Here is a 16,910-nt window from a genome sequence, read left to right as displayed (position 1 = left end):
AGTGAATACACTGAATGTGAGTTTTAAAACGTCACCTTAATGAACATACTGTACCCACAAAAGATGTTGGTTCTTCACCTATAGATGCTTTGCAATGGTTGAGGTGCTACTGCACTGTTTCTCAACGTCTGGTCCGGGGATATCTTTGGGACCCCACTCTACACTGTAAAATTCTCAGGCCTGTAACACATTGCCTGCCAAGGATGTAAATATACGTGCTTTAAAAAAATAATAAATAAAAAGAATACGCTAGAGGGCGCTGCTCCGCAGCCTGTGAATGATCCAAGCGCCACCGAAGAAGCGTACACCCAGAAATCACATGATCACAACAAAAAAAGCTAGTTTCCATTCATGCTAAAGGATTTATAAAAGTGTTTTTGTTTTTGCAGAGGGCAGGTGTGTTTGTCTGTGTCCAGCTGACGCTCGTTGACACTCATTAATGTTATAGGCATCAAAGCAATTATGCTTCTGCACTGTCAAATAGGCCAACATCTAATCTAAAATTAGATTAGATGGGACAACATCACTGTATTATATTAGATTTATTAGATATTATATTGATATTATAGCTATTTTATTAGATATGTGATGTTGAGGGGGGCACGGTGGCGCAGTCGGTAGCGCTGTCGCCTCACAGCTAGAAGGTCCTGGGTTCGATTCCCGCCAGGGACGCTGTGGGCGCTGGGGGCGTGTTCTCTCCTCCACGTCATCGGCGCCCATACCCTAGGTGGGGTTGGCGAAAGGGCCCACTCTGTGTGGAGTTTGCATGTTCTCCCCGTGTCTCCTAGGGTAGGTAATACCCTCACAAAAACATGTAGTAATCCTGGTCACTATACTGCCTCCCCCTGGTCAGCCGGGGCGCCTGATGGAGGAGAAGGGAACTGGTTGGAATAACGTGTTCCTTCCACGCGCTATGTCCAACCAGGGAAACTCCCCCCTGTCGGGTGATAAGAAGCGGCCTGCTTGCTCCTCATGCGTTGAAGGAGGCATGAGCTTCAGCTTGGGCTCTCCCTAGGCTGGCAGAGGGTAGGTAGTGCCCAGGATTACATAGGCAATTGGCACTGGGTGAAAAAAAAATGTGGGTTACAAAATCGTGGGACAAAAATTATAGAAATAGATATGTGATGTTGTTGCCTGACGATTAGTTGACTTCTGGTGAAAAAGCCTGCATATATCGGTATCGGTTGATATCGGAAATTAGGAGTTGGACAACATCAGTATATCGGATATCGGTAAAGAAGTCAATATCGAACATCCCTACTAATAATGTCTATAGCACGTTTAAGATAGATGGTATATATAGCACCAAAAGACGTTCCCCTATGATAATTTTGTATAGTGTGCAAGCCTATAAACATCAAAGACATCACAATATACATATAAATTGCTCTGTATTCCATGAACATAATGGGCTTCATGTGTATGCAAGGCAAGCTAAATCTTTTTGAATTGCAAAATAATCATACCAGTTTACTGACATACACACCACGCATACATATTGTATACAGTGTAAATTATCATAAGCATGATCATATTATGAGCGACCTTCATACATAGCTGCTGTACGTGACATACTTCTGGGTAAGGACAATCAAGGATGGCTCAGCACAATCAAACGCTGAGGTGCTTCCCACCCAGTGCGTGAAAACGTTCAACTAGAATAATATGTATCCATTAGTGACTTAAACACAAACTGCCTCCCCCTGCTAGCTGTTTGATTATAATTAAATTATCCTCCTCCCCGGGGAAGAAGAAGAAGAGGAGGGGGGGGTATTCTAATGTCTAGCGATCCACAGTGGGAGTCAGTGGAATGCAACGGCAGATAAGAGAGGCGGAGAAGAAGAAAATAAATCAACAATTTCTTTTAAGACATGCATTATATCTGAGGGCGTAAAAGAACTCTGTCGGGGATGGGAGAGGGCGATAATGGAGAACGAGGGGAGTGGAGGGAAAACAAATAAAAGGGAAAAAACACCCAAACACACAAATAGACATCCTTCACACCATGCATACTCTAAAAACGCGTGCTGTGCCCCCCCCCCCACACCATTCCTCTCACGATAGATGTGATCAATGCAAGGTAGTGCTTTCCTGAGAGGCCGTGGGCCATCAGTCATGCTATTCAGTCACTGTCAGAATCAATTGAGTCCCGCCGACTGTCAAAGACTGTCGGGGAGCCGGGGTTGATGAAGAGGCGAGAGAGGCTGTTTGGATTCCACCGCCGTCATCACACCGCCGCCGCAGAGCAATCAATGAACCGACCATGAAGGAGAGCGCTCCTCAAGTGCTGCTGTCATTTCAACCAAGAAAGGCTTTTGTATGTCGCGTGAGAATTATGGAAATTAACTTGTATAAGGTATGGAACAACTGGACTGAACTGAACAGAGGTTATACTGCAGGAACTTTCAAGGTTGTCTGAACACATAAAACTGGTTTCTGGATATTTCTTATACTGTAGGTTTTTACTGTGTAGCCTACAGTATACAGCGAGACTGGTGTGTACTGTATATTGAATATCTCTGCTGTCGGGCAGAAACCAGCTAACTCCAAAATGTTCATTTTTCAGCAAATTAAAAAACAAAACAAAAATGTACGGTTAGAGTTAGGAGGTTTTGTCCATCATTGATACGAACAGCTGAATGGACCTCCAAGCTCACAATGAGGTTGGAGGTCAAAAGGGGGTGGAGCCTGGAGTCAGCAAGACCAGCTAACTCCACCCCCCTTTGGTGTATGTGAAAACACAGCTCCTGTTCTGAGTCTGACTCATACAGTACATATAGGGCAAAATGTCTCAAATGTTGTTTCTCGCCGTAGTGATTCAGTAATAGGTGTGTGTGTGTGTGTGTGTGTGTGTGTGTGGGGGGGGGGGGGGGGGGGTGCATGCACACGGGCCAGGTTGATTCTAGGAGCATGCCACATGTAGCATATTTATAGATCCTGGCATACCAAATGAGGGCAGAGTTTTTTTGGGAGAGAAAAAACACTTGAAATGTACATTTATTGAAGGTTTAAACCACACCAGGGGACATGGAGAAGAGTAGGAAAAGAAAAGTCATCTGACTTAGACCTCATGCAGTTTTGAAAAATAAATGAATGCATTATTAAATTATTCAGAAGTGTAAAAAGGATGGCAGCTTTTTGAATGTCAAAGGAAATCTTTGGGCCGGGAGACACATGAGAAGGAACATAAACAAATAACAAAGACAGAACGGCTTCCAGAGAAGTTGGATGATGCCTGAATGAAATCTGGCGAGGCCTAGTAAACATGCCAGCTTCAGCTGTTTTATGTTTTCCAATGTACTGCTCCATGAGTACTGTTGCGGTAATCGTTATTAAAACAATCCATCTCCCTTTCCCATATTGCTTTGTTCTCATAAACAACACAATCTCCATAGACATGTGAGAGCGGGTGAAAAAAAAAGTGTGGGGGGGGGGCAAATTTGATATTTTGTATTTTGTTTACATATTCATACTTCAGAAAAGGGATGCGAGTTGCTGCTGACAGAACGACATAGGATTGAATTTACATGATTTAGCTCCACGCTGTTACGGCTCTGATCTGCCACAGAATAGCTGATTGAGAGGGAGGGTGTTGATTACAGTTCACAGAAGGTCTCTGGGCTCCTCATGATGTTTTGCTGGAGGGAGCGTCGGGTGTGCCATGCTCTCTGATGCACCCCGCAGCTCTGTGGGTTTTGTAACATAATAATCTTTATGTTCTATTTGCTATGCTATGTATCTCCAACTAAGAATCAGCCCCAATAACGCTCACAGGCTGTCTGAGTCTGTATTGTTAAGATTGATTAAAATCTTAAAAATGGCTTATCTACAAGCTCACAAAACATGTATTTTTTATTTTGTATGCATGCCCAAAATTGGGACTTAAAGGCTTAATTCACCCAAAAAATGACTTATTTTCTATCAATTACACACCCCATGAAGCCTTGAATTCATGGCGATTTTTTTGTTTTTGTCGCATTCCTAAGCCAATAATTCGATGACTGGGTGGCTGCACAGAAGGAGACTCAATTGACCTGCATTTGAGTCTGGAAACTCCGCTGGTCATCAAATTATTGGCCCAGGAATGAAACAAAAACAAAAATTCAATTCTTCATGGGGTGTGTAATTGAAAGAAAACAAGAGTTTTTTTGGGTACTACTACTCCTTTAAAGCGGTAAAAAGCCCCGGTCTCATTTTCACATTCTTGTGCGCAGGTTCTCCTCAAACGGACGTGTTGAGAAAAGGGCTCTTTTAAGATACACGTAAATCCCTCAACTGAGAGCCTCTGCCACGCGAAGGCACACTCTCTGCATATCAAGCACCGATAATGAAGTCATTTGTTTGAGAGTTGCCAGGTCTCCTACTAAGGCATATCCATTAGTTAGTCACCGCCTCAGAAAAAAAAGAAAAAGAAAGCTTCTGTGACTGCCATGGAATATAATCAGCATTTAACCACTTAAACCCCATATGGTTGAGCCCTGAGTCCCTCTATACTAGTATCTTTTCTGTTTTCTGTTATTGTGGGGAAAGCTTTCGCTGAAAATAGCCGATCGACAAGCTCACGACGTGTCGCACTTGTCGATCTGCAATCGTCTGCTAGCGTCTTTCTCTGTTGCTCCTTTGTTCCACGAGTCAGGAACCTGAAGCAGCAAATGTGTTTCTCTCGCACTCTGAGGTCTCAAAGATCATAAATGAACGCAATGTTGATTGTGCCAATATACAAAATGTCAGTCCTGTTACTTCTTTTTTACAGCATAGCCGATGTAGTGTGTGTGGGTTAAAGGGATAGTTCGCCCCCAAAATGGCTTTTTTTCTATCGATTAGTCACCCCATGGAGACTTGAATTCATGGATATTTTGTTGTTTTTGTCGCATTCCTAAGCCAATAATTTGATGACCGGCAGCGGTTCTGGTAGGAGACACAAAGGGTCTCCTTTGTGTCTCCATACTGGAATCGCTGCCTACCGGTCCACTGGTCATCAAATTATTGGCTTAGGAATGCGACAAAAACTAAAAAATATGGGATTAGTCACACAGGGTGACTAATCGATAGAAACAAAATTGATTATTTGGGTGAACTATCCCTTTAAAGTGGTTAGATTTATTTTGATGCTACATTAACTCATTTAGCTGGGGACCCCCTGGAACCCCCCCTCAAGGACGCCCGGGGGTCCCCGTAACTCAACTCAACCAGAACCCCTGGTCTACACGTATGTGTGTGAATAATGCCTACCGTTGACAGTGAGTGAGACCTCCTTCTCCGAGGCGCCCACACGTGCGACCACTGCGCGGCACACATATTTCCCAGCATCCTCCTGTCTCACCGCCTTCAACGTCAAGATGCTCTTGTTGCTTAGAACCTGGGGGTAAGGGGGGTGGGGGGGTAAAGTCAAGGGTCACTGGATGAGCAACGACAGCAAGGGCACCTTCACATTTGCGACATCAACGCGGCTAAGATCCATGGGAAAAAATAAGAGGGTGGCAAATGGAGCTGTTAATGCCTTAACCTATTTAGACCGGGAAAGAATCTGTGTCGTTTTTAGATTTCTTTGGGCTATTTTTGAAAAAATCGTGAACATTTGTGAAAATCTTTGAATACGTTTTTATTTTTTAAAGTGTTTTTAAGCGAACATTTTTTACTTCTGGGGGTCCCTGGAACAAAGTATTTTGAAATGGGGGCCCACGGCCAAATACGTATCATTTTTGGTGGTCCTTTACATTTTTTTTTCTCAAAAAACTTTTAGGATTTAAAAGACATTTGTAGAATCCCCCAGAAGCAAAGATTTGAGTTCAAAACGTTCGTTTTGAAAAATATATATTCAAAGATTTGCACACATTTTCACGATTTTTCAAGAAATATCAGATCTACAAGCTCATAGCGCGGCACTCGGTGCCGCGCTATGAGCTTGTATATCTGATATTATTTGAATAGCCTAAAGAAATCTAAAAATGACACGCAGATGCGTTCCCGGTCTTAATGGGTTAAAGGGCACCTCTGCTCAATTATTAAAATCCAATTTTGGGATTGAGCTCAGCTGCGGTAAGCGCGTTCGCTGGTTTTGGTCGTCTTTGAAGTTGACAAAGGGAAAGGTGGAATGAGTCTGCCGCGCGGATCAATTGTATGCCCTTTCTTCACCTCAACACATCGCAAGCCAAGTGTCAGAGAGCAGAGTGCTAACGAGTGTGGATCGCTGGACCGCCCCCCAATACTTTATGATTAATGGCTGTTTCAGCATGCCTTGTTTTAGCTGCAAGTTCACTTGCTAAGTCACATGTCTGGCCAAGTACTGAATGACCTTAAAGTGTTATTTAATGTATTGGGAGAATTAAAGAAACAAAAGGAAAAGAAAGGGGGAAAAACATGCTCATTTCGCTCATATAGCCTAAGGTTTTAAAGGGGAATACCACTCATTTTCAAAATTGAACTATTTCATTAATACACCTTAGAGCTGTTATGTGGAAATAAGAACAAAGGTCCCCCCATTCTGTGTTGCCTAAAACTAGGAGAATTGATTGTTAGGGTCATGTGATCAGTGACATACGGACGGTGTACTTTTTGGCTCCACCCTCTAGGCTGCCTCATTCACTAGAATGGGGAATCTCACTTCCAGCTGAAGCAGCGTGAAGTTAAGACTTGTTAGAGCATTTTCAGCCAATTGATTTCTATTATCTACACGTACTATGTCTTGTGAAACGTGATATTTAACCATATGCCATTATAAAAACTACTACAAGTCGCACTGTTTCAGCTGGAAGTGAGAATCCCCATTCTAGTGAATGAGGCAGCCTAGAGGGCGGAGCCAAAGAGTACACCGTCCGTATGTGACCCGGACCCAACAATCAATGACCCTAACAATCAATTCTCCATCTCTAGGCAACACAGAAGGGGGGGGACTTTGTTCTTATTTGCACACAACAGCTCTAAGGTGTATTAATGACATAGTTCAATGTTGAAAATAAGTGGTATTCCCCTTTAAATGTTGCTGCAAAACATTGTATGCAATCGAAAAAGTAAAGATTGCCTATATCCGGAACTAGGGATAGTGCAGATATATCGGCTTACTATCGATATTGGCTAGTAACTGCTGAATTTAGGTAGCCGCATCAGTCATCTACATTTAAAGAAATCACTGATAATCCAGACCAATAGTATTTTGATTACTGTGCCAAAAAAAACAACAAGAACATACCACTCCAGAGCCTCTCTTCATCCAGACTATGGTAAGAGAGGGATTTCCTGTCCAGGCGCAGTTGAACACAGCATCAGATCCCAGGTCCACCTGTAAAGACTGGGGCTCTGCAGCCATCCGAGGGCCAACTGTTTGAGAGGAAGCGTTCAGTTAGGTGGTCGCAACATGAACACGAACATGTACTCAAGTACTGTACTTAAGTACAATTTTGAGGTATTTGTACTTTACTTGAGTATTTCCAATTTCCAATACTTTTACTTCTACTCCACTGCATCTCAGAGGCAAGTATTGTACTTTTACTCCGCTACAATTATTTGAAAACTTTAGTCACTAGTTACTTTGCAGATATAAATGATTACATTATAAAACATACATTAACCACCTTAGCCCTATTCTTTACCTAGGCTACTTGACAATAGCCCATCTACAAACTCACAAGTCACAACGCGTCGCATCGCGGCGCGCTGTGAGCTTGTAGATCTGCTATTTTCAAACATGTTAGTACTTTTACTTTTGGTACTTTAAGTACATTTTGTTACCAATACTTTTGTACTTTACAAATCCCAAATTCAATTTTGAATTTGGGACTTTTACTTGTAACAGAGTACTTCTACATTTCTGTATTGATACTTTTACTTAAGCAAAACATTTGAGTACTTTTTTTCCACCACTGCACATCACATTTTGTTATGTTGCTGATGTCTGATTCCTGTACCACTGTCACCAAGACAAATTCCTGTACAGTTATTTGCTGAATAAATTCGGTTTGCGTTTGATTTAATGTGACTCAATATAGGTTGAGTATGACAGGAACACTGCGAGGGTTAGGGTTTAATTTCCCACTGGAGTTATGCTATGCATGCCAAGAATTTAGCGAATTCATGGAGATGTGAGGTGACACTTTGGCTGGATGTGTCACATAGCATTACTCGACACAAACAGAAGGAACAGTAGTTACAACAGGACTTGCAGCTTAGAATCAAAATTCAGACGGCAAACATCTATTGTTTTTAGATATTGATTTTGAAGTCATATCATGTAGCCCTTCTCTCTTCACCAGATGCCTTCTAGTGACTTGCTGAAAACCTCCCGTTTGGGGACGCTGTAAAATCTTGAGTGTTCTTTTATTAGTTTGTAATGATAATAATTAAAAGATGAGTGTAAAAACAATAAGCGGGCTATTTTTTTCTCCCCTGCCCTGAATGTTTCTCATCGGTCTGTTATAGCGCCAGCAGGAGGCTGATTTTAGCTAAACCATTTTTTTATATTACTCCTACAAATTGTGTCCAGCCATCATGCACATTGGTACACAGTATCTCTATAATCATGTGATCAAGACAGATCTGTCGGATTTTTCATATTACATCCTGATTGGCAAAGATTGGCTTCCAAAGGTTGCCTGTTTTGTACAAAATGCCTCAAATCATTGCAGCGTCTGATTGCCGTGAAACTTTGCACGCACATCCACACTTGGCCAAGGAAGAAATACCACAGAATCCAGGGGAAACAAAGATGTTGATTGTATGACCTACAGTTCAAGAGTTATAGGCTGTGACGTGAATCTGCGCCTGTTATAGCGCCACCATGAGGCTGATTTGAAAAATGTAGGGTGCATTTCTTTCTATTGTGGTGGGACATTCGGGGCAGAGGTTCAGCCCTGACCTCCGTGCCTTCGGCCTCGCGGAGACAAAAATAACCTGCTTATTGTGTAAAAAAAATGCATTTTCACCAATTACCCGAACGGCCCTGCCCCCCATTTGAAAATCGCTATAACGATATAAAGCAATAAACGATTTTTTTTAAACACTCATCTTTTAATCATTATCATTGCAAACTAATAAAAGAACCCTTGTTGTAAAACTAAGTTGTCCTTTAATCTACATGTAACTCCTCACTCCTATCCGGTCCATTTGGTTATGTGAATTAACACCAGTCCTCTGAGTTAGAAGTTGTTGAATTAACACCAGTCCAAACTAGTAAAGATGTATACTCACAGTAGACGTCTACGTTGCGGCTGATGTTGGTGCTGCCCAGCGGGTTGGTGACCTCACAGGAAACGGGCTCGGTGAAGAAGGAGTGGTCCACGATGACCTCATACGTATCCCCCGTCACTTCCTTGATTATGCTCCCACCCTTGGCCCACCTGAGGGCCGACCGGTCAAAAAAGAGAGAAAGTAGAGAGAAAGATGCAAGGATGGAGGGAGGAAGAGAAGAGAAGAGGAATGAGAAAATGACATTAAGGCATTAACCACTTAAAAGCCCTTCAAATACTTTGCCGTATGATGAATAGCCAATCTACAGCCTCCCAATGCATCATTCGCAGTGGTGGAAAAAGTATCAAATGTTTTACTTAGTTAAAAGTATCAATACTGCAATATAGAAAAACAGTCCGGAATTCAAAATGTACTTGGGTAAAAGTACGGAAGTATTGGCATCAAAATGTACTTAAAGTACCAAAAGAAAAAGCACTCATTGTGCAGAATGTCCCATTTCAAGTTTTCAAATGTATTCAAATGACTGAAATGCATATATATATATATAGTGGTTAATGTATGTTTTGTAATAACAATCAAAATCTACAAAGTAATTAGTAAAGTTTTCAAATCATTGTAGTGGAGTAAAAGTACAATATTTGTCTCTGAGATACAGTGGAGTAGAAGTAAAAGTATTGGAAATTGGAAATACTCAAGTAAAGTACAAATACCTCAAAATTGTACTTAAGTACAGTACTTGAGGACATGCACTTAGTTACTTAGTTATACCAGTAACCTGTAAGCTGATTGTATGACGTTCTGTATAGTAGTGTTGTTACGACCCGGCCTTATGGTCTCAACACAAAATGGACTCCCTCCTTCCCAGTCCCCAAACAGCCAGACAACACATGTTCAAAATCCCAAGCAATATGGATTTATTTACTAATTTAAGATAAAAGTCATGACACGATATATATACATATTACCTCAGGGTGGGATCTACAAAACAACTGCAAACACATAAAAGATTCCTCACCCCTACACACAAATCTCTAACACATAAACATTAACAAAATACAGCACACTGGTGTTTGGAGGCTGGCTAGGAGAAAGACATCTGAACTTCTGGAAGCAGGAAGCTTTATAGTGACGCCCAAGAAGATAGGAGCCAATCACCTGCGAGAATCTACATACTAGTTAGCCAATCACACTCAGCCACCATTCACACCAGCTGGTACCCAAATCACTCACTCCTCACCACACTCTCTCACACACACACACACACACACACACACACACACACACACACACACACACACACACACACACACACACACACACACACACACACACACACACACACACACACGAGGGGGAAAACACAGGAAAATACACAATATGACCCTAGGGTCATAACAAGTGTGTATATTTGTCTGTCTCTTATATGTCATCATGATTTGTGTGCATGGGGATCTCATCTTAAACAAGCTCAGTGCTTAATGAGTCTTCCAGTTTAGACCTTGTATTGTGAAATTTGTACTTCCATGTACTGTTGTTCTCATGTCTCACTAAATAAAGTACATCAATCAATCAATCAATCAATCAATCAATCAATCAATCACTTTCCACCACTGATCACTCGTTGATCTGCTATCTTCAATAAATTCAAAGATTTTGAAAAGTTTGAACATTTCTGTCTTCATATAACGCCATACCCGAAACACCAGAACAGGTTGACAGTGGTTAAGACTACCTCTCTCTCTCTCTCTCTCTCTCACTCTCTCTCTCTCTCCTTATTGTGTGCCACCCCCCACCGTATGTCAATAGCGTTCTTTCCTGCGAATAAATCATCATTCCTGCCCGGGCAGACGTTGTTGCCATGCTGGCTTCAGCATATTTTCTGTGGCAGCCCCTCTGTGCTGGGACAAGTTCCACAGCAACGCAGGGAACAGACACCACCGTTTCCTAATGACGCTGAGCGCCCAGAGCACACTACTGCACACAACATCTAGCTAAGGAAAACAAATCACAATATGACAAATAGGTACCCTTCCGCCCAGCACACACACACACACACACACGCACGCACGCACGCACGCACGCACGCAAACGCACACGCACACGCACGCACGCGCGCCTTTGAAGGTGTCAGGTTGGTACTGTTGCACAACGCGACACCTGACTTTAGTAAATTGACACGGAATTGCACCAAGAATCTGTCGGAAAAAACGACGGCTTATGCAATGGCGGGACCCAGATATACTTAGAAAAGCAGAATGTTGTATTTATTTATTTGGGCGTAGAGAATCGTTTTCCGCGGGTGTCACCGGCAGTCAGGCATCTCATTCTGCACGGCATGGTGGACGGCTCTCTGCTTGTAGTGGCAGATAGAGTCCATTTATATAATACTACAGAGGCGGAGGCATCAGCGGGTTGTCTCCAGGCCGCTTTGGGAGAATTTACAAGGTGTTTTGGGACGTTCGATGCGTCACGGCTCTATAAGCGCCGCGCGTCTTCCTCTCTCCATGATGGAGATGTGGCGGCTGCATGCTGATGTGGCGAATCAAAACAATTCAACACCCAGACAGTCAGCAGCACAGAGCCCAGTGGTGGAAAAAGTACTCCATTTTTCTACTTAAGTAAAAGTATCAATACGGCAGTGTAGAAATACTCTGTTACAAGCAAAAGTCTGGTAATCAAAATTGACTTGAGTGAAAGTATGGCATCAAAATATACTACCTAAAGTAAAAGTACTCATTGTGCAGAATGTCCCGTTTCCCAAGTTAAAAATGCATAAAAATGTTTTTGAAAATAGCAGATCTACAAGCTCACAATGCGTAGCATCACGACACATTGTGAGCTTGTAGATCTGCTATTTTCAAATGGCCGAAATGTATACAGGCCTAGGGCTCTCTCTCTCTCTCTCTCTCTCTCTCTCTCTCTCGGGAGAGAGAGAGAGAAGGGGGAACTCATTTGTTTTTCATGAGTGAGTCAGGGCCCCATGCTTGGCTGCAACGCTATCATTTAAATGAGGACAGATTACCTCATTCAATCAGTAAGTGAAGTGAAGCAGAATTCTAATTGAGCTTCATAGGATTTTTCTCTTATACTGTAGCACCTTCTTTCCTCTGGTAGATGCGTTTTTTTCAGTGGTCAAAAGTAACTACGTTCATTTACTCGAGTTTTGAAATGTGTGAAATGTGTACTTTTTACTCCACTAAAATTACAGTAAATCCCCCCCCCCCATCTCAAAAATATTTTGTGCCAGGGATTTTTCAAAAAATGGCAGCTCATAGCGCGGCACCGACTATGAGCTTGTAGATCTGCTATTTTTGAAAAATCTTGAAGATTCGTGCAAATCTTTGAATATATTTCTTTTAAAGCGCACATTTTAACACAAATCTTTGCTTCTCGGAGTCCCTGGCACAACATATTTTCAGATGGGGGTCCGCGGCCAAATATATATCAATGTGGGGGTCCCTGGCATGAAAAAGTTTGAGAAGCACTGGCCTAGAGCAGCCAGTCTAAAAGGCTCAGGGACTTCCCGCACTTCCAGAAATATTGTAATCAGGGCAGATGGGTTCATTTGGCTCGTATAGGCTTGGCTGCACTGTTCAGTAATTGATCCAGCAGGAGTATAGCTTGTGTTTTTTTTGTGTTGTGGGTTTGTTGGAGCATTGCAACACGTCTTTGATTTGATTGTCAGAATGTGTGTGTGTGTGTGTGTGTGTGTGTGTGTGTGTGTGTGTGTGTGTGTGTGTGTGTGTGCGCGTGCGTGCGTGCGTGCGTGCGTGCGTGCGTGCGTGCGTGCGTGCGTGCGTGCGTGCGTGCGTGCGTGCGTGCGTGCGTGTGTGTGTGTGTGCGTGCGTGCTTGTGTGCGTGCGTGCGTGTGTGTGTGTGTGTGCGTGGTCTGAATAAAGACACACAGCCCTTATCATTCCACCTTCTGAAGCATTTCAAGCTCCGGCCCGTGTACACAGACTACACACACACACACACACACACACACACACACACACACACACACACACACACGTCTTTGAGCTGCTACTCCAGTTCCCCAAAGTTTTCCGCCATATGAGGGAATGAAAAGCCATTGTGTATACTAAATACTGAATAAAAGATTATGATAATAGCCGTGGTAATAATGGTGACTGGCGAACGCTCACAGCATCACTCACGCGGCGCTTCTCTGAATATGAATAAGAACGGCGGAATATTTTTGTTTGCCTTTTGCTGCTGCCGCCGATGTCTACAACGGTGGCCGACGTGACGATGAATGCCAAACAGAGAACACAAAGAACCGCTGCTGTTTCTATACTGCTGAATATGACAACTGTGATGAAGCGGATGAGAACGGTGGCCATGGTGAGGATGAGTGTGGGGGCTACGTAATGTATAATAAATAATGATGACAAAAGATAAGGATCATCCAAACAAATGTGCTAAGAGGATGATAATGACGTTGACAAAGCTATGGCGAGGATACAAGCAATTATGACAATTGTGAGGATGATGACGATGTCTGCGACAGCAATGGTGAAAACAATAACAACAAGAAAGATGATAATTGTCATGATAAATGGTGCATTCAGGTAAATGACAGTGATGTCACTGATAGACAAGTTGGAGCATTCCCTGTGGGACCTAGAGCACCAAATGAAGTGACTATATTTGGCTTGAATACAGCATACTACCAAGTGACGACTGATTGGGTCTGGGGACTATATCGATACAGTATTATATTGATATTGTGATATGAGAAGATATCGTCTGGGATTTTTTGGGATATCGAAATATCGTGACATGGCGTATGTGTTCTCCTTTCCTGGTTTTAATCGCCTAAGCACTATTTTATACTTGTTACTTGTTTGGGAAATATACCGTATTAACCTCACAATAAGATATTATTGTCACAATATCAATATCAAAGTATTTGGTCCATAACATCCAGCCCTATATGACTGATATTTTCTGCAGCATGGCTTTCCTTGCACATAGTTGCCTCACTTCCCCGGCATGTACCTGTAGACTCCTAATGAGTAGTTAACCCATTAAGACCAGGTAAACATCTGTCATTTTTAGATTTATTTGGCTATAAAAATAGCAGATATACTCAAGCTTCTATTTTTGAAAAATCGTGACAATTTGTGCAAATCTTTGGATATATATATATACATATATATATTTAAAGCGAACATTTGTAACTCAAATCTTTGCTTCTGGGGGATTCTACAAATGTCTTCTAAATCCTAACAATTTATGTTTTTAACTTATATGATACTATAATCAATCAGTGGTTCTCAAACTTTTTCATGTCAAAGACCCCCAAAGTTGTATGGGGGTTGTATGTATTTGGCCGCGGACCCCCATCTCAAAATATGTTGTTCCATCCAGGGACCCCCCAGAAGCAAAGATTTGAGTTAAAAATGTTCGCTTTAAAAAAAAATATATATATTCAAAAGTTCACAATGTTTCGGAAAATAGCAGATCTACAAGCTCATGATCTGCTATTTTGGAATAGCCCAAAAGTCTAAAATAATGGTTAAAGTGGTTTACGCAGATGGCGTTCCCGGTTTCAACGGGTTAAGCACAGATGTTAGGGCAGCAGGTAACTCCCAAATGGAAGCTGACGAGCTGCCGGGACCGGGGCGACCGGGGAGCGCTAAGAGGTGGCAGAGACAGAGTACCGTCGTCTGCTGGGAGTTGTGGGAAGCTGCTGCTGGGCACTGTCCAAGAGTCATGTCTAAACATAGCAGGGCCGGAATCACACACACGCTCACGCACACACACACACACACACACACACACACGTGCACGCGCACACGCACACGCACACGCACACACACACACACACACACACACACACACACACACACACACACACACACACACACCTGCATCCCCACTGGGAGGCTGGAGGGGCCAACACATATTTACTCAGTGACTGATTCACTTTTACACTCTGCTCTAACAAGGATTTAGGTCGGATGAGGTGGTATGACTCAGGTGTGTGTCTGTGTGTGTGTGTGTGTGTGTGTGTGTGTGTGTGTGTGTGTGTGTGTGTGTGTGTGTGTGTGTGTGTGTGTGTGTGTGTGTGTGTGTGTGCCCGCCCACGCGCGTGTGCATATGTCTGTGTGTGTGTGTGTTATCGCTTATACAGATAAATTGCCCCCCAGTCAATGGAAGCAGAGTGTGCTGGGGCCATGGGAGCCGAGTTTGACTCTGCTGAAAGTGATTAAGGTAATAAAACAGTGGCAGACTAGATAGAATTAAATTAAATAGCTATCTATGTCATCAGCATAGTAAATCAAGCCCTGGAATAATTATCGGCATGGTTAAATACACTACAGCACGTTGCCTCGCTGTGTCTCACATGCATATTTGGAATGACTGTGTGTGCACGATGGAACATACCGGCGGAGAATACACAGGACTCATAACACACATTCTGTGGTGACGGCAGTGACGCGGAAATTGTGATCTGTCCTCTATGTATGAAGCGTAAATGAAAATTCGACAGAGATGCCTTCCTCTTTGACATGGTACGACAAGAGGCCTGATATTGGAAAAAAGAGAATTTTGCCTGTAGTGCCTCTCGGCACAATGTGAATGACATTCTAATATACTGCCAAGGTGCTGTGGACATGAGCAAGGGAGATGAGACTGTCAAATGGACAGCGCTTTTCAGAGGAAGACGTGTCATAGGAGCACTGTGTGGAAAACCAAAACTGAAAACTGTAAGGGTAGATGTGTATAAGCCATACATGCAAAACCAAATTATTTGTTGTAAAGGCAAATGAGATGGCTGTAAATTTACTGTAATTAAATAATGCAGGCTATGTGGCAGTTTTCACAGGGACAATGCTTCTTTTTTTCTCTTGCATTTTTCAAAATGTGTCATTAGCCAGGTGGCAAAAATGTAATCTGCAGGAATTACGTTAAAAAAACCCTAGTTGATCACATGTTGTTTGTTTATCTCACACGCTCACAATCCACAGCCCTCCCAGCTCACGGCGGGATGCACTGTACAACAGTGGAGTGGGAATATTGGTGGTGGAGGAAAACAAATGGTGATGGTGTGACATTTCTTCATTAGCGATCTCCATGGTACATGAAGAGGGGAGGCATGGTGGGCCAACAAGAAACTTAAAAGGAGAACATTAGAGATATTCAACCGGGCAGAGGATAGGGACATTGTTGTGACAGCGTGCACCAGAAATGTGTTTTGTTGTTGCTAGGCACGTGATTGAGGCGGCCAGATTTGCCTTGTCTGTTGTCATTCCTCCAGTGTGCTCCTGTTTGGATCTAAGGAGATCCTTTGAGTGACTGTGCCGTGTGTTAGTTTCAACTAGAGACCGACCGATTTATTGGTTGGCCAACTTTGGCCTATCATATATATATATCGATATCGGCGTCTATTTAGCATAATTACGTGGTATATCTTTGTTACACAGAACATAATGCAGAAAATATGTGTGTATTTGTATTTTCTTCTAATTCACATTTATTTATAATGAATAAATTCCAAATTAAGTTTATGAATTTCATTTATATAAAGTTTATTGTTAAACTGTAAAATATCAAGCCATGAAGGATCATTGCAAAAACATTGTATACGTTGCATGCGCATGCACATGCACATGCACATGCACATGCACATGCACATGCACATGCACATGCACACGCACACGCACACGCACACGCACATGCACCGCTGGGCCCCAGTGTCCTTGTCCCCCGATTGG

General features: G+C 42.6%; 1 protein-coding gene across 1 annotated transcript in view; it reads right to left on the bottom strand.

Moving 5' to 3' along the window:
• Window positions 1–16,910, bottom strand: part of kirrel3b (kirre like nephrin family adhesion molecule 3b) — a 270,450-nt gene that overhangs the window by 24,609 nt on the left and 228,931 nt on the right. Inside the window, exons 7-9 of the mRNA XM_084065415.1 lie at window positions 9,184–9,332; window positions 7,190–7,317; window positions 5,233–5,359 (exon numbers count right to left, since the gene is read on the bottom strand). Of these exons, the coding sequence (XP_083921541.1) occupies window positions 5,233–5,359; window positions 7,190–7,317; window positions 9,184–9,332 (404 nt within the window). The remainder of the gene's footprint in view (window positions 1–5,232; window positions 5,360–7,189; window positions 7,318–9,183; window positions 9,333–16,910) is intronic.

The sequence above is a fragment of the Gymnoscopelus microlampas genome (genome assembly GCF_963454915.1).
Source record: "Gymnoscopelus microlampas genome assembly, chromosome: 8".
Taxonomy (NCBI): domain Eukaryota; kingdom Metazoa; phylum Chordata; class Actinopteri; order Myctophiformes; family Myctophidae; genus Gymnoscopelus; species Gymnoscopelus microlampas.
The sequence above is the reverse complement of the archived record's forward strand: the minus strand, read 5'-3'. Positions and strand labels throughout refer to the sequence as shown.